A 23,794-nucleotide genomic window follows, 5' to 3' on the forward strand; every position below is an offset into this window, starting at 1 on the left:
GGCGTGGGAAAGAGCTTACTGTATATTATTGCTCACCTAGGCCTCTGCACGGGCAAAAGTCCACACCTAGACTACACAAACACTGCAGCTCATTTACACTGTGCATGAGTTGTAACTAAGTCTGTAAAAGGCTTAAGGTAGACATGGAAAAGGGCCTTTCCTCATAGGACCCATTTAACCTGTTAAGTTCTGTTTACTTGTCACTAGGAGTGCTACCCAGCCTGTAAACAAGTCTTTGGCTTTGAAGGGAGCAGGAGTGAGGGCTGATGATGTCATCATGGTTGTCTTGGCTTGGGGTTGAGACTTAAAACAGAAAAATGTGCTTAATAAACTGGAAGTGTGGGGTTTGAAAAGAGTTGGCATGGACGAGGCAGAAAGGGTGCAATAAAAGTGCTTTTAAGTTGTGTTATGGACATCGTAATCTGCTGTTTTTGTGGGTTGCAGATTTACATCTCAGCCCCAGATGGTGTTGGACTATTTCTTTAAAGGTCCCATATTCTGCACATATGAAAGTTCATACGTGCATTTGGAGGTGCAACTAGAGCAGGTTTACATGGTTTAATGTTTAAAAAAATACATTATTTTTCTCATAGCAAGCATGGCAATCGGCCTGGTGAAGGGCTGGAGGAGGTCACATGATCAACAGATCACCTTATGACATCATAAGGGCAGCCAAATGTAAACAGCATGTTTTCACACACATTTACTGAAAGATGGGGCTGGAGAAAAAGAGAAAAGATGGTCTTTACTCAGTGACTTTGGTGGTCTGTAGGCCACCAGAGACACATTTATATTGAAAAGTCATTAAAAAGTGCATTTTGCATAATATGGGACCTTTAAAAAATCTCTCATGCTCTTGAGTTCCCCGCTTGTGTTTGCATGGTACATATTCCTGAATTAAGTTTTGAATAAAATGTCTGCAGGTGCCAGAGTGTCGACTAATCTCTATGGATATAATGAAGCTGCCACAAATCCTCTGTGTGCACTTGGAGGCAACAGAGTACATATCCAATGCATATGAGGATGGTGTTGGTGGGGGTTCACTGAAGCCCAACAGCAAATCTTTCCCCTGAGGCCTCCCAACTGGTAAATCGAGCCATGACTCGGCACAGCGGTGCAGTTACTGATGATAGGCTGATTGTGCTTCGGGGAGTGGATCCCTTTTAGGCTCAGATGAAAGAATGTCGACCTGTGATTCCTCACAGGCTGAAGTTAGTGTGGACGTGAGTATAGAGACTAATTCAGTCAAAGAATGATTTGTCCTTCTCAGACTATTTTATTGGAATGATTTTAGAGGGCACTGGTGGGATAACATACACACATCACAAAAAAGAACAGAAAAAGCTAATGTTGTTGTATTGTCATGTTTCTTTAATCACCTTGTGATCAGATTTACCCCGGAAGCCCTTGGAGTGGATTGTGGTCCTAAACATCAGATTGGGAATCACGACTCAGTGAATCAGTGTCTTTGAGTCTCAACTCACTGGAGCAGGGCTGCTGCTAACACCATGAACACCATGAACACCTCGCTAATGTTATCTCAGATAATTATCTGGGATATTGTCACTTCTGAAATCACAGCAGATGTCTTGTGTCTGTGTCTTATGACTCAGTTTTCCTTCATATTACACAGCAGGTCCTGTTAATCTATTAACACAGAATTTGGCCTCAATTAAAGTAGGTCATCAGCACAGATCCTATATTCTGCATACATCTGCTCTGGCTGTGAAAAGTGTTTCGGGACATTTCTAATTTTATATTTGCGAATTCTAATTCATTATATGTCTTTTTAAAGTAATTTCTCAAAGCAAAGAAACACTCAGCATAGATGAGTAAAAACAATTCAAATAGTTATGCATTTAGATTTTTTTTGCCAGTCATATTTAAATAAGGTCCCTTCCCCAGAGAGCAATGCTTTAACTCTGACGGACATTTCCGTCAGTATCTACATGTGTATGTGCCTGATTCACAAGATGTTGTTTTTTTTTATTGAGATCAGCCACAAAAATTTTTTCTTTGATGTCCACTGACACAGATATCAGCTGAATATTTTTAAGAAGTGATGAATCAGCATTGCCTTTTAATCTAAGTTTTAATAATGCATTTTCAGGCCATTATCATAAAACCCTTCATAGCTTGACATACATGTCATATTATATTTTTACAGTATATGTATAGATATATAGATATATATTTACAGTGTATACTTTTGTCTTTTTAGTAACCATGTATTAAACTAACCCTGAGGAGAATTATGTAACAAAATGCAAAGAGGGAAGTAATTATTGATAAGTATGAACCAGAATGCAGAGGCTTAAGCAGATGGTGATCTATTTAGAAGCCATGTTTGTGAGCATAGCCATTTTCTTCAGTTGCCTAAAGTGTAATCCCATCTACATTTTTAATTATAAAAAACATCAAATATTGAACCCCCAACACTGAGTTGTATTTCTAGAAAGCATTGTCTTTTGTACCCCCCCATTATTAAATCCTCCTGAAAAACATAGGGCCTTTCATTTTAGGCGACTTCAGCGTGCCGTATCAAAGTTGTAAATTAGTGTTTTAAATAATTCAGTGAGACATCTTTGGAAAAGGTCCAGTCCTCAGGCATTTCCTTTGGAGTTATCTGCCCTCACCTTCCACATGAGACGTGGTTATCTGATATCTGAAGTTTTATAAAGCTTTGTATTACCACTCATGCACATAGTTTATGTAAGTGTCTGCTTCTTTACACTGTTTAGTGTGGCTTTCTGATGTGTTCTGTATTCATTTGTTTTATCATAATCCACTGACCTTTGGCTCTGGGTGGGGATCTATGCTCCAACACTGGGAGTAAGAAATCTGTAAATTATGGAGCGCACTAGTTTAAACAGAATTTCCTTTGACTTTGGAAGTTGTACTTCTCTTAAGACTCAAGGCTACTAAAGCAAATCTTGCATCTCAGTGTTTTATAATTGCATGAGTTCATAAGAGCTCTGCGCTCCAGCAGTAACATGTCTCCAAATACTCATCAGCATCTGAAATTATGCTGTGTGTGCACATAAGGGTCACATGTGTCTGTGTGTTTACCATTTCCACCTTGCTAGATCATCTCCTAGCAACCGCGGGTCTGAAAAACCGTATACACACAGTCAGTGGGCTTTCTCCCCGGGGTAACATGGCACGCCGCAGTCAAGCCAGTGGTCCCTATAGCAACCCCTAAAACAACATCGTATGAATTAGACAAACCAAATGGAAACAGGAGCAGGTGAAGTTATCTGGTCAGAACATTCAGTGGAACCTCTGAGGCAATGTCTCAATCTCAGTTCAATCTCAGGCACAACTAACAGAACAAAGCTGCCTCTACAACTGCTGTTTTTCCCTTCTTACTGAAAAGAGTGAGATCTTTAAATATAACCACTGTCCTTGGGGTGCTTTTTGGTGCAAATAGCAAGCATATCACCTTTTCAGGGCACAGGATTGTTTGCACATTTAGTTTCAATGAACAGAAATATGGATCACCCCCGTGTATTGTCATCTAACACTGGAGTGTACATCCATATGTGTGTGATTTAATGGTTTCTCTTAGACAGCAGTGACTGGTACCGCAGTGCATATTGACATCCTGAGACACTGTTATGTGTTGGTCTGTTGCTGCTGTGAGTCGGTGGTATGCAGTGCTACAGGAATGTGTGTTTTGTGTTGTGCATGTCCCAGCCTGAGCTCAGCTTTACATCCCTACTATTTATCTTAGAAAGAGAGGGGGAGGCTATGTGATGGGAAGGGTAAATGCTGGTCATTCTGGGGAAAAAAGATAAAAATATGCATGTTCAGTAAGTGACCGTACTCATTCTTGCCTATTGAAACAGTAATTTGACAGCTTTATTTGCAAAATATGTGAACACATACAAGGAATTCAACTGCAGGTTTTCCCACTGCTGTCATGTACTTACACAGAAACAGACATATAAGAAAACAAAGAAAACAAATAATCTTAACTTAACTTCACTGACACACAAATGATGCAGATAGTGCAAATGTACAAAATGTCTGCAACACTGGAACTCAAAGTGTATCAAAATGAACTGTAATGACCTGCAAATATTTCTGGGAAAGCTCACAGTTTGTGCAGAACCATTATCATTTCAGTGTCAGACTGAGGCCTTGGTTACAGTCCGAATCTTTTAAACCAAAGTCAAGGCAGCACGATTCTCCTTTGTCAATATGAATGGGGAGATGAATCACTTTCTGCCCTATTATGTTCATCTTCTTACCTTTTGCAGCCATCTTGTGGTAGACAGAAGTACAGGATTTTAAATATCTGTCCCAAATATACCCCTCAACAAATAACCAAGAAATAATTTAGCCTGCAAACCATCACTGGCAAACATTTTATCAGTCATTTGCTTGATTTTTTAAGACCCAAAGGAACAATCTGAGCCTTACCACCTGCTGTCACTGTCAGTATTATCTTTAAATACAGATCTGACACTACACAGACCTATAGTTATTAATAAGGGCACTAAATGATTTGTTTGTATCTATAATGCTCATTTAACATGGGACAGAATTTAGCCTATATTTTGAATTAACATCAGGTAAGAGGCAGAGAATCCACAGTGAAAAATATAATCTATATTCAAACTTTTCAACTGATCATGTCAGTGTACTTAGAACACATTAAGCTTTCAAAATAAAGAAAAACTTTGTTCATCCTTGGGTTTGCAGACAACCTCTAGTCCCTCACGATACAGGAAACAGTTTTTTTTTAAAACAAGGGGTCTAATTTTATGTTTTGTATTATTATTTTGATTATCAGTATTATGATGTGTTTATGTTGTGTGTATAATTATTGACAATGACAAAAAAAGGTGAAAAAAAAGAGTAATGAAAGAAGCACGCAAACAGTTTTCCTCACAGTTTCGTCAGCACAGAAGACATTGTGGAGCTGCACCACTCTCGTTGCTTCTGTCTCTGTCGCAGTTTGTTGCCAAGGTAACTGAGAGAGACCAATGACCCTTTGATTATGTGGCCTCTTACAAAGCATCATTTTCTCAGGGTCATTATGGAAATGTTCCCACTTTGGTAGAAGACAAGCCGTCAGTCCCTATACAAAGTGCTGCAGACGGCAGTTTCAGTCAGTTATACAAGCAGCCATTTAATTAGACATAGATTTATGCAGGGAGTTTAAGCCGTTTTCTTGAGTCCCTGTATGTTCCTGATGAGACATGCTCATGATGATAATGTAGGTATTATTCTATAGGCTCCCCATGCCCTCGGCCTGCCCTATGTTAATATCCTGTTGTAAAGAAGTCACTGATTGTGCTGACTGGCCACTTCATTCAAAGCACATGTACACATGTCCTCCACCTGCTGACAGCTGCCAATTTCATGGCCTGTGTGTGCAGTCTCGCACATGGCAACATACTATTTCTCCAACAGTCACAAGTGTGGGCAGAAATATGTGCCACTAGAAACACAATCTGAATCGTTTCTATTTAAATTTGAATTGCTTAACTTGAATAATTGCATTGAAAACCTAAATACTGCTTCTCCTTAAAGGTCGTGGGGAGCGATCCCAGCTGACATTGGGCGAGAGGCGGGGTACAACACATACAGACAGACATGCAAACTCCTCACAGCAAGACCCCAAAACCTGCAAACCAGCCAACTCGAACCTGGAACTTGTGCTGTGAGGCTATAGTGCTAACTGCTGCACCGCCGTGCTGCCCAAAAAACCTAAGTTTGAATCACATAATTTGAATTTGCAACGTTTACCTTGAATAATTGCATTGTAAAACTGAATATGAAATGCTTACTTTGAAATTGAGTTTATTTGGTTGGAAATGAGTTCCAATAAATTAGAGACTGACTGTAATATTATGAAATTAAATTCAGTTTAGCAGTGAGCTGTGAGACTGAGATGGTTTTGACAAAAGCAGAGTAAAGAGGGTCTTTGGTGTGAGTGGCTGCTCGATGTGGGCTACATTTCACACTTCTGAGAGGAACTCTGAGAGGAATGTCATATGTTGTTTTAAGTAACGATTTTACATCAGGGTGGGACATTTTAACTCGCAAATAACTTTTAATTCATACTGCTATTCAACAAGTCTTAAAACAATTCGATTTACACTCAGCTGTGTGTTTATACGGTAAAGATAGCTGAAAATAATACATCAGCCCTGCAGTAAAACCTACCTTCGTGGAGGTTTGTTGTATTTTAGTGGATTATACTACCATGTGTTTTTTTTCAGAGACAAGTCCAGCTTCTCTGATGTAACTAGGGTGGACAAAATATTTGAAACACCTCCCAGTGTGGAGCACAATACAGCTCAACAGCACCAACCACACCCTCCAATATGACCATGAACTAAAACAATCACCAGTCTGAAACAGTTTCAACAAAACCTGAACATCATAACTTTAATGAAGGATTCATTGCTGCATTAGTTCTAACTATATGTACTTAAAAGCTGGTAACTTAGTGTGTATTGTAGAATATGTTGGCAGTCGTTGCCACACATCTGCTGAAAACGACTGCCTTATTCATCAGCTTTTGCAAAGTGAGTCACAAAGCACCAATACTTTTACTGCAGCAGCATCTCTCCTGTGTGAGCTCCTGCGCTGTAGTGTATTTCCTGGTCAGGTAAGCAGTGACAGCAGCAGCAGGGACAGTATCGACTGTCAGCAGTGGATGAGTGAAGGCAGATGAAGGGCTGCTGTCTGTTCAGCTCTCTCCACCGCAGCATCATCATCAACAGCAGCAGCAGCAGCAGCGGCGGCGGCATCATCATCATCATCAGCAGCAGCAGCAGCACAAGATGGTAGCAGCGCACACTTCTTCGCATTCGTCGGAATCTGCCGAGTGGATTATTTGTCTGGATAAGAGGTAATCCATTCAGATCATGCTGCTGCGTTCACCAACTCATTTTAGGCCAGTGTGCGAGCGGCGATGGTCGGTGTATGAACGCGAGTTAGATTTTTCCATCAGAGCTTGGGCGTTGTGTTTCACAGCCAAATCAAACCACTGATCTATAGTTTAGAGTTGAGGGGTTGGATTAGGATATCCTGGAGAGCGCCATGTGTACGTTCACTGGGATCATATCAGCACATCCATTTAGACTGTTTGCCAAGGGCTTCAAATATTACTTCTTGCAAAATGTAGCTCTGGGCAGTGAAACCTTGGAAGTCAAAGCAACAAGGCGTCTAACTTCAGACATGCTTTTAATATGGTGTGTATTATTTATTTATCTATCACGCCTTTGTCCCCTGAATATGCCTCACAACTGTTTCACAAAAATGCTGTGATGACTTACACCTAAAAGTGTCCATTAGAGAATTCAGCTTTAGACTAAATCACTGCATAACACCTGTGCGGCATCAGTAGGTGAAAGTGCTGCATGCACACCTGTCAGAGGATGTATGAAATCATTAGGAATCTGCAAGGGAGTGCTTTATAAAGTGATCCAAAAAAAAGAGACCTGATGCTGAGATGCTGGAAGCTATAAAAATTGAGTCCACAGTGACAAACAAGCTAAATTTGATCAAATATCTATGAATCACAATTTTGCATCACCACTGACGAGGGCAGTGTTGCACAACTGCAATGTCCACGTCTCTCTCTTGCTAGTTGTGATTGCACTGCGCAGTGCATGTGTTTTACCCTTTGACTTCACACAATCAGACTCAGAATAGTGGAAAGTGGACGTGGTCACTGAGTGTCAAACAGGCAGGGACGCTGGACACGGCTCAGGTGTAAACGGAGCCCTTAGGTGCACATAAACAGGAGAGAGAGAAGGACAGGGTCCAAAGTGCATCAGCTAAAAACAGCAAAGTGACGCAGTGTGTTTACACAGTAATATCCTCTGGTTTGGCGTAGAAGCCACCTGTGCCCCTCAAATCAAATACTTCTTTTGTGACTCACCTTTTCCTAGCATATACCTGTGGGATGTATGCCTCACCTCATTGCCCCGTTGTTAGTTTTGCAATGAAAAGCAAGTCAGGTGACATCTAAGAACTTCTTCGCAGTATTTGATGCAGAAGATAAGTGCGCACAGAAAAGCCACTGGTGTCACTTGTTTAATGATTGAAGTGTTAGTTAGATATGGAGCATTGGGGATGATGCAGAAATATGATATCTCACTCATTATGCTTTGAAGTCTCACACTCTCTGACTGCAAAGGAGAAGCAGTTGTTACATTAAGTTCATCATTGTCTGGAGAGTTCACACTGTAACAGGCTGCCTCCTGATGAAAACACTCTATCCTCCTCTGGACTCTGAATCAGCACCTTTTGGGAGCCTTTTGCTGTTGTTTTGTAGACACCTTGGCTTTGAAACTCAGGCTCCCACACAGCTCTCTCCAGCCTGTGTAGCATATGTCATTAAGTGTGCAGTGCTGAGATAATGCAGGGTAGACATGGAGGCTCTCACACCTTAGATGTGACTTCAGGTGTGATTATACTGTCCACTGTGACTACTGTGAGCTAAAAGGTAAGGTTTCCAGGGAATACACAACAAAAAGCCATTCGCTTGCAAGCTGATGCTCTGTGAAAACACTTTTATTTTACTGTGACGTAGCGGTTGACATAGTACAATAAATCATTTTCAGAGCTACATTAAGCCAGAGGACTGTGGCAGCGGTGAAAAGAGCATTTGTTTCCCTTTCTGAATTATTGATAGTGTTTGGTTTCACTTCTTTACAGGATGAATATGGATTTAAAGGTGATGTAAGCTACAGTACAAACACCCACATGTTATATCAGAGGCTCCAGATTCAGTGCAAATTTGGGGCAGCGTTATGTGGGCAACAGAAAGAGTAAGAGGGACAAATCACACACTGACACCCGTTCATCATGTGAATGGGATCGGCACTTTCTGCCACACTTTAGCTCAATCACATTGTAAGTACTTTCATTCTAAACTTTAAGCAGTTCTATCCTTATGTAAATAGTCTCTTTTTGTATGATCCACCTGAAACAAATGGTCAGTGTCCCAGCTTAAAGACTACAGGAGATACGTTTCACAAACAAACAGACTGCAGCTCTGAATCGTGACCTCCTGTCCAGGACAACTGTAAGTTCAAATTATGATTTAGGTCGCATTTTAACATGAAACCCGAAGACAGTGTTCCTCTGGGATAAATTGGTGTCACGTCCCTCCTGCAGAGCTTCAGATGTTTCCAGAATCCAGGCCAAGATGTACTTGTGCTGCTCTGGCTGACTCAAACTCCGCAGCCTATTTATGTACCTCATGCGCATTCATTTTAGCAATTACCTGTGCATTGCCCATTTCTTTTTGTTTCTGCAGACCGGCCGAGCGCTCTGGGGAAGATGTTGACATAATCCTGGCACGTCTAAAGAATGTGAAGGCCTTCGAGAGGTTCCAGCCCAGCTTGCTACAACAGATCTGCCTGTGTGGATTCTATGAGTGCTTGGAGAAAGGCATCACCTGTAGGTCAAAGTACATGCTATGAAACATGACTGCATGTCTGGCTTCAGATTGTAATAGAGAATATAGAGGGGTGTTTTTCTTTTTGAAAACATGCTGATTTTGTTTAACCTTGCCATGTTTTTCAGTATATCGCCAGGGAGACATTGGCACCAGCTGGTACGCCGTCCTCTCTGGTTCACTGGATGTCAAAGTTTCAGAGACGTCAAGCTATCAGGTATGACTGATATGTTTTCTAAGCATTGTATGATATTCCAGTTTCAGCTGAAAAACATTTTAAAAGGCTCAAACAAATGGGACAGGTGAGAGTACCACTTTCTAGCGTACTTCTGACATTATGTTATGGCCCAGAGGATCTGGATTGACCGGCCTGAGGAGAAAATGCTGATGGGTCAGTGTCCTCATTCAAGCCCCCTCTGACCTTGAGCTTTTTTACTTGATTTTATTTGTTTTAATTTCTTTTTCATTATCTAATTATTTTTCTGTAACCCCCTTTATGTTTGATATGAGTGTATTTTTATGGTTTTAATTCGTTTTGGTTTCTACTGTAAAGCACTTTGTAACTGTGTTTTAAAAGGTGCTATATAAATAAAGTTTATTATTATTATTGATAGTAGTTGTAGTGTTAGTGTTAGTGTTAGTATTAATATTAGTATCATACCACTTGATATGTCTCAGATTTAATTAAATGATAGTTTGGTGTGCTTTTTCTTTTACTACGTTTGTTCCCAAATTTGCACACATTTGTGAATCTTTTTGGTTTGAATGATTTTGAAATTCATCATACACACAAAATAATTCACATCCAACCTGATCCCTGTTTGGTGTGTGGGCTGTAAAATTGACATGTCAGGTCATGCCTCAAGTGGCTTTAAATCTGCACAGTATATTACACTCTGTGTCCTCAGGCCCTGGGGCATTTTCTTATTATATTAGGGGACATTAGTTGATAGTTTTTAATACTGCAGCTTCATGCACCTCAGTCAGTTTGTCTGGGTGCTGATTGGAGTAATTTCTTTGCAGATTGGAGTGTATCCATCTATCCACCACAAGTGTTCAGGTGATTGCTTCTAACCTTTGAGAGTGATCTGATCAGTGCAGAGCACTGGTCCTCAAGTGCCTCACACAAAAGCCCGATAAAGATATTACATTAGCATTTCACAGGGTTCTTGTATAACTGGATGTTTTATCTGTGTGGACGAATGACCAATGTGAACACCCCTGTTTCTGTTATAGGATGCTGTTACTATATGCACACTGGGAACAGGCACAGCATTTGGGGAGTCCATCCTGGATAACACCCCCCGGCATGCCACCATTGTCACACGGGAATTCAGTGAGCTCCTACGCATTGAGCAGAGGGAATTCAGGTCCCTGTGGGAGGTGAGTACCTCTCTCTGCTCTTTCTGTACTTGTTATCAGCCCACAGAAATTCTCCAGCCACAGTTTGTGACATGTCTCCGAGATGAACTCAAGGTTGGTGCTTGTATCAAGGAATCTGAAAAATAGGCTAAACATATGTGTTTTTGTCATTTTCTTCAGTCCGACTTGGTTTCCTTTTAGTCAGGCGACTAAGATCAGAAACATTACATGAAGAATACACATTTCCACAAAAAAACAAAACAAAAATGCCAACAATGCATTTAACTAGCCTGATCACAGACATCTGAATCATCAATCTGAATTCAGTTCAGTTCAGTTCAGGTGATTAAGAAAACAAAATTCAGCCAAATTATCAGTATGCAATGAAACAGGAGTCTCTAGAATCCACCACAATAACAGGGAAAACATTACTATTTTTACAAATTCAAATTAAAAACATGACTCTTTTTACATTGTTAAAGTCATTAATACAGATTTAAAGCAGATTCCTGCATGTATCTCTGTCTATTTATCCATTCATTTCTGACTTACTGAGGAGGCAGCTTTAAAGCAGGGAACTGCCACTTGTCTTAAATTGTTCTTGTTGGATGTGGAAGCGGTGACGAATTGAGCTAAAGAGCCAAAGCGTAGGTGGCGAATGGGCAAAGTGTCTTGTGTATTAGCGGAGGTTGGCCTGTGAATTTATTACTGCCCCCTGCATTCATAACATGCGCTGTCCACTTTTTATACTGTAACCGTCTTCTCCTGAATTTGTGTGCAAGCATTCCCCAAAATACTGGTCTCATCAGGGCTTTGAAGGTTTACACATGTTGACCACTAGATGGGAGTGCAGTTCTGTGCAGAAACACAGTCCTCCTGGTTGTGTGCGTTCACTGATGTGTTTATTGGATGCGCTAAACCGTCCAACATAAGTATAACATACACCAACTATTCACAGAACATAACTTGATATAATAGAACTATATCTTGCTGTGTCAGGACACAGAGGAAATTCAGCACATTGTAAACATTTGTAGGAGTGTAGTTTGATAGTGACTAGAAAGAGAAACAATGTTGTTCATGGACAAACCAAAGCAAGCTGGTCACAGTGGACCACTCATCTCTCCATTTCTAGTTGGTAGTTTTCATGCTGTGTCGGGGCCCTTCTCCTCTCTCAGCTCCCCCTCTGCCGGAGCCACTGCAATGGGCTTGTTCGCTGAGAGAGACAGCCCATTTCCTCTGGGACCGAAGGGCATAAGGGGCTGTTAAATTATGGGCTCTGTGTGTCTGTGTCAGTGCACTGGCCAGCAGCAGAGTGACTGGATACTTAACCCTGTCTAGATGTGTGCTGAGGATCACAAACAAGAACTACTGCTGGACTCAGCCTGTACTAGTACTGTACTAGGCTAAACATTTCATCTCTGCCCTGGGACGAACTCTCCACTAAGGTTTGTTACAAATCAGATTTGACGTCTTCTGATTCTGGCACTCAGATTGTTGTATCTTGTCCTTAAACCTCTCTGACTGCGGTTGTTTAGTAATGTAAAGACACACAGTGATGTGACAGATATCACGTGACTGCTTCCTTTGGTAAATGTCTGACAGGGTTGCAGTTTTATTCCTATGATCATGGAGAGAAGAAATAAAAACCCAGACTAGTGCAGCTGCAGTTTTATTAATTGTACATTACTTTAATTATGTTGCTTGCATTTAGTAAATTATTTCTGATCTTGTGTTATCTTTCAGTAGGTTGTCTGAATGTTATCACACCCACCTGTTAGAGGACCCCTTCACTGACACATGTGTTTTGATTATATTAACATCACTTGAATGTTTGACCTTCAATATACAGAAGTTTATCATTTATCTGAGTTTAAATCTGAGTTTAATGTGTGTGGTTATGAGATACAGACTGTATTAAAGAAGCGGTGGTTGTAGCTACCGTGGTGCCACCCAGTGGTCTGTGGGCTGCTTGAGACCATAAACTCATTAGGAGAATGTTTACTGAGTCATCGCTGAGTCCCCTCCCTGTAAATATTTATATATGTAAATACTTCTTGACAAAGAAAAAAATGCAGTTTTGTGTTTTGAACGCAGCATTTGAATGCAGATTAACTCGCGTGAAGATATAAACTTATTTTTCTATTAATATCAGTTTTAATTATGCTACATTTATTTTTTCAAATACATAACCAGCTTGTTGACAGAAAATCAAGAAAACTAGCTTCCAGCGTTTTACTATTTGTTGTTCACACAGTTTCAGAACAGTTGCACCAAATTATTGCGTGATCATTTCTTCCTCTCAGTGTTGCTGTAATGCGGAAAAATTGCTTATGTAGCATCTTATTAGTTGTGGCATCAGACTTTACCTGCCAGTACTGTGGCGTCAAAATGTCTTCCACTCTCCTGGGCGTCTTCCTGGTTATTTATATAAATTAAGTTCAGCAACTTCACACAGGCTTTATTAAAGCTGAAATACATTTTGTGGTGCACAAAAAACCTTAATACTGAGATCAGTACTCTTATTGCTTACGGCCCTGGAAACCAGGGTGATTAATTCCAGCTGATTTAAGATATGACAAAGCAAAGGAGTGATGTTAAGTGAAATATACCACCTACTCTGTTTGAAGCTAAAGAGGAAGCCCTGAAACAAAGTTACACACCTCCTCCTCCTCCTCCTCCTCCTCCTCCTCCTCCTCCTCTTCCTCCTCCTCCTCCTCCTCCTCCTCCTCCTCCCACACAATTCTGTCCTCTTACAAAAGTATGCCAGAGTGAGCACATCATTGCTCTAATGAACCAGTGGTTAATCTTATTAATTCACGTCTGATCATGGCAATTATTCAGTGTATATGTTCTCTTAAAATCTTTTTGTTCAGTACACGTGAGGACATGTGTATGTCAATGCCATAGTGAGAGCTCATGCTTGTTTACAACATTCGTACCTTTTTCCCCCCATTTTCTCAGTCTCTCTTGTACGTGTCTGTGGTGCATGATAAGTACACATGGCATGCTCATTGCATGTATGAATGTATATGGTTACCGCTCATGCATGCAGCTCTGACATTTTATGTCTCTCGCGCTGCTGACTGCTATAATCGCTGGGAAAGAGCCGCTGTGTGCTGTTTGTTTAAGAGAGCAGACATGAGCCGAGCTCAGCACACATGGACACGCTGACCGAAGCTCAGATGGCCTGATCATCAATTTGCTCTTCCCTTTGTTTCCTGCTTCCGATGGGCTCTGTGATTGAAACAACACAATGGTGATTTTTGTTTTTAGGGTTGTAAGGCAGCTCTCATACAGTCACGTCAGCCTGCATGTGGCCTGGACGGACCTGCTTTCGTTTTTAAGAAGCTTTGACATTTTTGGATTAAATGTGACAAATTACTCATCATTGGAGAAGAGTTTTACAAACACGTGTCCTTACAGATGCTTTCGGTTCTATGTGTTTTGCATGAATGTCTAGGCTTGAGGCGTATCTGTTGGGTGCTGAGCAGAGAGAGTGGGTGGGGTGGTGGATTGGTGTGTCACTATCATCAGCCCATAGAAGAAGCCTGGTGGGCAGCCAGTGGAGAAAGCTGATGAACAGGAAGTGGCAGGGACGCAGCGTTCCCTCTGGTGTCTGAGGATTGGGTGGAGGGGGGTTGGAAAAACGAGGCCACATGGATCCTCTGGTGGTTCCGCGTCCAAGTAGTATGCCACATCCAGGGCCGGAGTCCCTCCAAGTGTTCAGCGGATATGTGCACGGGAAGAGCAGGAAGATTAAATCAAAACATTACTGTTATATTCCCTTATCTCAGCTCACAGAGTCGTTACATCATCAAAAGCCCAGAGTCTGAACTCCTACTTGTAAAATAAAACATGAAAACTCATGAACTCATGAGAACTGCAACTTTGGTCTTGCAGATTATTATTATTATCAGTTCATTCCTTGCTTCTTTGCTTCTACAGCCTTTATAGGATTTATTTAACAAAGTAGTCAGATTTTGATGAATTAGGTGACTGAGAAAGATCGGGGATGAAAGTTATGAGTAACCTTTCTTTTGTGCAGACTAACGTGTCCAGTAGACACAAACACTGCTGAACTAAAATCAGCTTTCTTTTTCCATTATCATCAGATTGATTATGCATTTGCACATGTGTCAAATATATTTGTCTCTTTGCTTGGCTGAACCCGTATCTTCAAGTTGAACCACATCATGGAGTAGTTGACTAAAATGAATTTAAACCGAAAAAATAAAAGTAAATCAATTTCAAATTTCAAATCGAGTTTGTTATTGACATGGGAGAGAAAAGACGGAAAACGGAAAATGTTTTCTCTCCAGCGTCTCCGCTTGCCTCAGAACATCATAATGATGTCCAAAGTACATTTTCTAATATGTGCCTGTTCAGTACAAGCACTTATGCCATCAAATTCAGGATGACCAATGTCAAACCGCAAAAAACATTATTTCTCATCACATGGTTTTGGTCAGGATTTGGTCTGCTCTGTCAGTGGGGAGTGGCAGAGAAATGAATTTGACATGGTTGTTCAGTGACACACATCTACACCTGCTCGCTCTTTGTTCCAGCCTCATCTCGCTGTTTCTTCATAGGATTCATTCACCACCTATATCACCACCTTCTCTCGCCTCAAAATCTGCAATTCCTGTCAAATGTATTCATTCAAACAATGAGCATTTTATGAACCATCACTCACTATTTTCCATGATTAAATTCAGTGTTATAACCTTTAATCACAAGTTGCTAGCATTGAAATGAGCCGTGAAGCTGTTTGTAAGACTTATGATTGTGTGTAATTATTTTTGTTGTCTAGAAATGTTCACATACCTTTACTTTTGAAAGAATGGTTTCAGTTCCTCCACACTAGCTAATATTTCTTCAATCCAATTCAAACCTGTCTGATAAGATATTCCAATTTAAACATCATCATGGACGCTAAATAAAATGATGCCATAACATGAAGTGTTTAATTTGCCAGAAATATAACAGGACATGAATATGTCACTGTTACCCTCACGTGGGGCAATCATGTGCGACTGCCAGATTTGTATTAGACAACGCTTAGTTTAATATATATATATTAGAATCTCTTGATCATTTGATTAATATCTCAGTTGTAAAATGCTTAGAGAGTTCAATGCAGCTGTTTTGTGGCTTTGATAAGTAACAAGGTCAAAGATAAGACGCCATCTGGTCTCCGTCCTTGAGAGGAAGGAGCTCAGTGACAGGAACAGCCAGGATGGTACTGTCTGTACATTTTGGGGTTGGAGTCAGTGAAAAAATTCACGCTGGAAACTTAATTCTGCCACGAAGGAAAACGACTCCCTGAAGAGTTAAAAGATGATGAAAGCAGCATTTTTACTATGGATATATTTTATCAAATTTGTGATTATTGATCTCATCATATCCTGTGAGTCTATATTATGTGTGTGGATTAGCTACGGTTTATGTCTGAGAGAGAGAGAGAGAGAGAGAGAGAGAGAGTAAGAGGGAGAGAGAGGGAGAGAGAAGGAGAGAGAGAGGGGGTGAGAGAGAGAGAGACAGAGAGAGAGGGAGAGAGAGAGAGGGGGAGAGAGAGCATGCTCTACCATGTGCTCAGTCACCAGAGTTGAGTAATCACCTAGCAACTGCTGCTCAGGAGAAGTCGGCAGCTGACTGGCACTCTGCTGGGCCGACACAGTCTGCTCTCTCTGCCTCTCGGAGTGGTGTGAAGGCTGCGCAGACAGAGCTGCTGACCATGTTGGACCATGTTGGATATGACCCATGACTAGTGTGCCGCTCTGGGATTTACATGCTTGGAGTGTCTGTTAACTCCTGGATTAAGAGGGCGTGGAGGACCTTCCAGCCATTAACAACAATAATAGGCTGCATGAGACACTGGTAGCATCTTTAGGTAACCTTTGCCAAACTTTTTGACAATCCAGTGCATTTGCTGCATGAGAAACACATGTGTAATATATGGGGGAAGTGAAAAATGTTGGATTTAATCAGTCATTTGTGCAAAATTGTTTTTGCTGATCTTGCAGAACTGTTTAGAAATTCAGAATTTGCAATCTAAATGTCAGAAGTAAAACTGTGTTTTTCATTCCTACTAAAAGTGTGAACATTTAGAATATTTATTCTAACTGTTTCTGTTTGGGAGGAAATCTGACAAAGTGGAAGTTTTCCAATATCTTGGAAGGTTTTCCTCCCATTGTTTCCCCAAGTGGCCTGCAGTGCCCCTGTAAGAGTCTAGAATAATCAGCGAATGCTTTGAGAACAGTTTGCACGATGTGGATTATGTAATGTGGGGTGAATTATTCAAAATACAGCAGTGCAATCATGCACATTGATGCTCACAATGCAATAACGTGGTCAAGCATGAAAGACAGAGGTGGAGCTTGAACTGAGAATGCACTGAGATGACTTGGTGGATATCTTTACTGATATGTTGTTATAATGAGGCTAGAGTTGTATGTTGACTCTTAAACCCACAGCAGCCATGTGCATGAGATCGAGATATGGACTACATTTTCAGTGACAGTCTTTACATACATAAGAAAATGTCACATTATTAGTAGAGGACAGGGCTACAGGATATGTAAGAACCCTCCTGCTGCTGTGAACACTGAAGTCAGTGTATGTGAGCAAATAAGCTCAACAGTTGACCGAGTTGCACTGGGGGCAAACTGAATGGTACATCTATTATCGTAGACATTTCTAACCCCCCCTTTTTATGTAAGGATCAGAAGGAAGCCATGTGGTGATGAATGCAGGATCATACTCTTAATACACCCACTGATCAAGTACATCAAATATATTTATCCAAACTGTGTGAACGTTTTATGTTTCAGAAAATATCTCTTTAAACATATAGAATCTGATTTCTTTTTTACATATTTGAAATTATTATCAAAAACTCTAATTATCCGATTATGGATGTTGTTCATGTGACCCATGAATATAAAGCCAAATGGGTTCACTGTTTGCAAACATTGGTGTTTTTCTACTATCACTACAGTAACCATGGGCTATTCAGGGTATTTTTCCACATGCTCCTGGTTCTTTTTGATCACATGGCTAGCAGTGGTATGGCAGTGTATGGGCATGAAATGTTTCTGGTTGAGACATAATTTAAAACGAGCAACAGCAGTTTGAAAAATCTGGATGTTTGATAAAAAGTTAAACACACAAGACTGTGTGGGCTAGAGTTGGAGGTTGCGCTTCATAAAACCCTAATCAGCAGTTTAAATCAATTCACTTTCACATTGTGGGTCAATTCTGGATGAACTCGTTACTGATTACAATTATTATGAATCTGCATAATTTGCCGGAGCTATGATTCACATGTCCGGCTGGCACATTAGTCAAGCTGCTGTTTGTGGGTTCTGTTTCAAGAGCCACAACAAACTGAAGGATGAAAAATTGAGTTCTTTGAAATAAAGCTGACATATTTATGATATGGTGATCAGAAAATTTTCATACAGTACAGTCCTTCCATCCATCCATCTTCAGCCGCTTATCCGGAGTCGGGTCGCGGGGGCAGCATTTTTATAAGAGATGCCCAGACTTCCCCGGCCCCAGTCACCTCCTCCAGCTCATCCGGAGTCCAACATGCACTGGGAACAGGTCTGACTTACTGCCGGCAATACGAACCAGACTCCTACTCCGGTTGTACAGGGACCGGACAGCCCTTAACAAAGGACCCCGGACCCCATACTCCTGAAGCACCCCCCACAAGATGCCACGAGGGACACGGTCGAATGCCTTCTCCAAGTCCACAAAGCACATGTGGACTGGTTGGGCGAACTCCCATGAACCCTCGAGCACCCGATGGAGAGTGTGGAGCTGGTCCAGTGTTCCGCGACCGGGACGGAACCCGCATTGTTCCTCCTGAATCCGAGGTTCGACTATCGGCCCTATCCTCCTCTCCAGTACCCTGGAATAAACTCTCCGGCTTCCTCCCCTGCGAGCGGATCCAACTCACCACCAGGTGATGATCAGTTGACAGCTCAGCCCCTCTCTTCACCCAAGTGTCCAAAACACACAGACGGAGGTCAGATGACACGACAACGAAGTCGATCATCGACCTCCGGCCTAGGACGTCCTGGTGCCACGTGCACTGATGGACGCCCTTGTGTTCGAACATGGTGTTCGTTATGGACAATCTGTGACTAGCACAGAAGTCCAACAACAGAACACCGTTCAGGTCGTTCAGATCGGGGAGGCCGTTCCTCCCAATCACGCCCCTCCAGGTCTCACTGTCGCTGCCCATGTGAGCGTTGAAGTCCCCCAGTAGAACAATGGAGTCCCCAGTCGGCGCTCTGTACTCTGTACTGCTGTTAGGCCGAAACCACAGTAAGAGACCTGTCCCCGACCTGAAGGCCCTCTCGTTCACCGGGGTAAACTCCAACACATGGCGGCTGAGTTGTGGGGCTATAAGCAAGCCCACACCAGCCCGCCGCTGTACACCTCGGGCAACACCAGAGAAATGGAGAATCCAGCCCCTCTCGAGGAGCTGGGTTCCAGAGCCCAAGCTGTGAGTGGAGGTGAGCCTGACTATATCTAGCCGGTACCTCTCAACCTCCCGCACAAGCTCCGGCTCCTTCCCCCCCAGCGAGGTGACATTCCATGTCCCTACAGCTAGAGGCTGTTTCCGAGGCCTGGGTCGTCGGGGCACTCCGCCTCGACTGCCGCCCATTCCACATAGCACCTGACCCCTACGGCTCCCTCTGTGGGTGGTGGGCCCACAGGAGGTCGGACCCACGTCGTCCTTTCGGGCTGGGCCCGGCTGGGCCCCGTGGGCAAAGACCCGGCCACCAGGTGCTCGCATGAGAGCCCCAACCCCGGGCGTGGCTCCAGGATGGGGCCCCAGCTGCGCCATACCGGGCGACGTCATGGTCCTTGTTGGTGTGAATGCTGAAAGCATTGACGTGCAGCTCAATCGGGAATCAAGGGCAATGGCTTTTCACATCTCTGACATGTACAGTTTCCATGATATTCAATATTAACTGTCAAAATTTCCCCATAGGAATGAATGGAAAGTAGCTTCCAAATCTGAAATTTCTTCACCCGACTTCTAGCCCTCACAGCTCCTTCATACTTTTAGCTAGAAACTCCATTGAAGCTGTAAAACGTTCATCATCTCTCCCTCTTTCAGCACATACACACGCACATACGCACATATAGCGTGTATGTGGCCGCACTAGAGCGGTGACGTCATCGCTAGAGCGTGGAGGAGCGGAAAAATCACATGAAGCTTTTGTCTTTAACTTGCTGCTTTGTCCGAACCGTTTCACCCACAGTCACAGTTTATGACTCAAAATGTAGTTTAAGTCTTTGGACACGCAGTCATGTGGCTCACAACACACAGAAATGCACGCAGTGCGTCCACGAGCCTCGGAGGGACGGGAGCACCGACCAAACGGCTCATTGACTGCCATATTAAAATGACAGAGGAGGGAGGGAGAGAGAAACACTTCTCTTACCTGCTATCAAGCGCTCATTTCACAAGATAGAGACCTTAGCTTACATCTACGTGTTCAGGAGACTCTCTTATGTCCACTGGTCTGCACTTTATGGCTGTGACATGGACCGTTTTGAGTAAAACCTACATTTTCAAAGGTGCCTTAATCTCTCTAAGACGGAGCTCAGCTCAAGCTCCGACGAGGGGCGTTCAGGGACAGTCGGACATTCCAGCGTTCTCACGGTAAAAGTGTCTCCTCACCGTGTGCTCAGTTTTTAAACAGATTAACACAAACTGTGTGTGTTTTAGACTGTTAATTAAGTAATTGCTGACGTGATAACTGATATGGAGATCACACATTCAGAACATAGAGCTCTGTAGTTACTTTATCACTCTGATAAAAGTAAAACCTACATTTTCAGAGGTGTGTCATCTCAATGAAAACAGTACCATCAGTAAGGGAGCACGAGAGGAGCAGCAGCATATTACTGACGTTTGAGCCACCAGGTGGCAGCAGAGCTGCATGAAAGGAGCAGCGCAAAATTAGAGCAGCATCTCAGCGTGACAGTGGCGGAGCGGCATGGCGGCGGCAGCAGACAGCATTCACACTGCAATTTCTCCAGAAATTGCACTTTCTAGTTAGACAATACAGTCCTATCATTCAGGAAACCACTTAGCTTTAGTAACACAGAGGCCACATCCACACTAGCTATTTTTTAATTTTAAGATGTGACAATGATCCACACTGTCCACACTAACATTATCAAGTTGTATTCATAAAGACCTCCTGCACGGTGAAACTCCTGATCTGAACTATTGAAAAATGATTCTTCTTCTTAATCATCCTACGGTCCACAAACTACAAAACAGCTTTTGTGTTGACAGCCGAATAACCACAAATCACATTAATTAGCTAGAAAAAGCTGAATCCAAATATGTTAAAACATGGAGACACATAACTCTGGTAGGATAAAGGTTTTGTTCTATTATCTGTAGCGTCACACTGAAGTGAATCTGCTCTGAAAAATGAATACACTTATGAAACCCCTTAAATATGACATGACAACCTGAGAGAGAGTTTGTTCACTTGGTAATAGTTGATCTCATTTAACATAATTCTTTAGTTGGTGTTTGTGATCATTTCAAGATATTCTTTATGTTTAATGTTGTTGTGTTACTGTCTGCTATATTGTTTGAGCTGGCAAAGACCTAAACCCATTTCCAACTTGGGAGCTATATGTTGATAAAACCACGTTTCTGTTGTCTGTTAGTTCATGTCATGTTGAAATTTGTCAAAGAGGCCCTTTGGAAGTTAGTTTTTATTCCTAGAGTCATAGATGTGATGGGATTTAGACTCCCACATGTCTGCTTACCTGTCTGATCATATCACTTTAAACAACGTCGTTTTTATTGTGGAGGTGGTTGTGACGCCTCTCAACCACTCAGAGTAAATCCGCTTGAAGCAGCAGACAATAATCTCTGTTAATGTGATGAAATCCGTTAAATAAAATAACCAAATGATTCATAAGAGACAGCGTGGAATCAGACGCCATAAGCTGTCTGACTAAACCTTTGTGTTTGCTGTCTTGATGTTGAAATGTGAGAGATTATTTGACCCGGTTGAATACGCTTAAAGGTTTATACAAATTGAAACGCCAGTGAGTCCCGGTGGAGCCTGTTTGTACCTCATGACTATTGACTGTCCATTTGTCAGTAAATATGGTGCATCGTAACAACTTAGAGATCTTAAAAAGCCTGTTTTCCCTCTACTGCTGGAGATAACAGCTGATAAGGACATCTCTGTCGGTATTAAAATGACAGACTGCAGGGAAGTAGCAGCACTGATTACACCAAGTGGTTGTTTTATTGTGACATGAAGTGTTGTAATAAATATCTGAATATGCGTTCTAACATTAAGCACATCAAGCACATTTAGTTGTGGATTTCTTCACAAACAAGGCTCATAAATCTTTAAGTTGGGAAGTCAGATATGTATTTCATGTATTTATTGCAACATTTTGTCACAGTTCCAGGATATTTGAAGTTTTTACCTGTCTCGTTGATGAGTGAAATGATTTAATGATTTAACTTAAATTAACTTTACAAGAATTATCTCCTATAGTTATAAACAGTTAAAAATGATAATAATAAACTTTATCTTACTAGAAACTGTCAAAAAACAGTTACTTTTTGCTTCACAGAGCACAAACCAAGGAAACAAGGACAGATGAGAGCAGGACTAATGATTATTGTTATTATTGATTAATCTTATGATTATTTAGATTAGATTAGATAAAATAATACACAGACAAATTGAAAAATAAACCTGAAAAGTCTTAATGGCAAGCTGGAGGTTGTAAAAAAAAAAAAGCTCTTGATGGAAACAAATGTGTGTCGTCAGTTACATTACTAACAAAATAGAAAAAGAGTGCTTTTTACACACCTGACAATGGTCCTAATCCTCCTCTAAAACAACACCCCCACCCTGCATACTGGATACAACCCCTCAGGGAGTGCGGCTTTATTGGCTCAGAGGGGCTGAGGTCATTTGTTCATGTTAGGCTCAGTTAAAGTGCTCCTCCCTAATCCTAAATCCATTAATTGTCAACAACGATGAAGTGACTCTGAAGGCTTCAGTTCGATTGTTTTGATTAACTTTTTAAATTAAATCTGTTGTTTGCATGTGTACAAAATCCCCTCCACAAAAGACACATTTTCATAATCTGAGACTTGTGCTTCATTAATCTATATCTTTAAGTACCTTCTTAAGCAGCAAGTCAATACTCATTTCGAAGCAGATGTGTGGAAATGCTTTCAAAAACTGAGGTCACTGAGTCATTTCTAAGCAGACTTCTTAATTGAGGGGAGAAGCTGTGCGCCCTAAAGTGATTAGCCGACTTCAGGGGGTAGAATTGAATTTAAAACATGACCTCTGACAGTGCATTACCATCCAGGAACAAACGGCTCTGTAGTTGTAGCTTTCGCTCAGCCTTTGCTGACCAGAAGATAGGAAGGTAGAGAGAACTGGCCGATCACTAAGTGGTCCTCAATCAGCTTTTCATTGACTCAGAACATAGTTGCTTTGGCGCATAATCAGTTTTGTCTTCTACAAAGAAAACTAAAAAATACAAACATCAGCCTACTTGACAAAGTGATTAAAAACTGAGTTTGGATTCAGCTCATATTAGAGTGATACTGGAGGGGATGCTTTTATGGGATAAAGTGTGTATTCTTTAAGATGCAGAATTTATCATTAAAACACGGTACGGTTACTATAGAACTACAGTAGTTTTTTTTTAGCTTACTTTAAAAGGTTTGACAGCATACCTACAGGTACCTAATGGCTTTCTAAGGTATTCATGAGTGCAAAAGCTGTACAACATTCAATTTATATTCCTCTAGGAATTGAATGTTGCACAGCTTTTGCTGTGCATGTTATCCTTAAGACTAAAACAAGAAAATAATCTAAAATGTGGTGTTATGAGCAATATGTAATTCCAAAAGCAGTGAGTAGTGACCTGCAGATTACAGCATCAACAGCAGTAATAGTCTTTTAGCTC

At 41.5% G+C, this 23,794-nt stretch overlaps 1 protein-coding gene across 5 annotated transcripts in view; it reads left to right on the forward strand.

Moving 5' to 3' along the window:
* The first annotated feature begins 6,800 nt into the window (after window positions 1-6,800).
* rapgef4a (Rap guanine nucleotide exchange factor 4a) overlaps window positions 6,801-23,794 on the forward strand; it is a 34,791-nt gene continuing 17,797 nt past the window's right edge. For 3 of the 5 annotated variants that reach the window (XM_070837584.1, XM_070837585.1, XM_070837586.1), the window contains exons 1-4: window positions 6,801-6,868; window positions 9,287-9,429; window positions 9,556-9,644; window positions 10,664-10,810. In XM_070837584.1, coding sequence (XP_070693685.1) covers window positions 6,801-6,868; window positions 9,287-9,429; window positions 9,556-9,644; window positions 10,664-10,810 — 447 coding nt within the window. Of the gene's footprint in view, window positions 6,869-9,286; window positions 9,430-9,555; window positions 9,645-10,663; window positions 10,811-12,114; window positions 12,238-16,441; window positions 16,683-23,794 lie in introns of those variants that run through there. The other 2 variants (XM_070837587.1, XM_070837588.1) reach the window with 2 other exon arrangements.

The sequence above is a fragment of the Pempheris klunzingeri genome, chromosome 10, assembly GCF_042242105.1.
Source record: "Pempheris klunzingeri isolate RE-2024b chromosome 10, fPemKlu1.hap1, whole genome shotgun sequence".
Lineage (NCBI taxonomy): Eukaryota > Metazoa > Chordata > Actinopteri > Acropomatiformes > Pempheridae > Pempheris > Pempheris klunzingeri.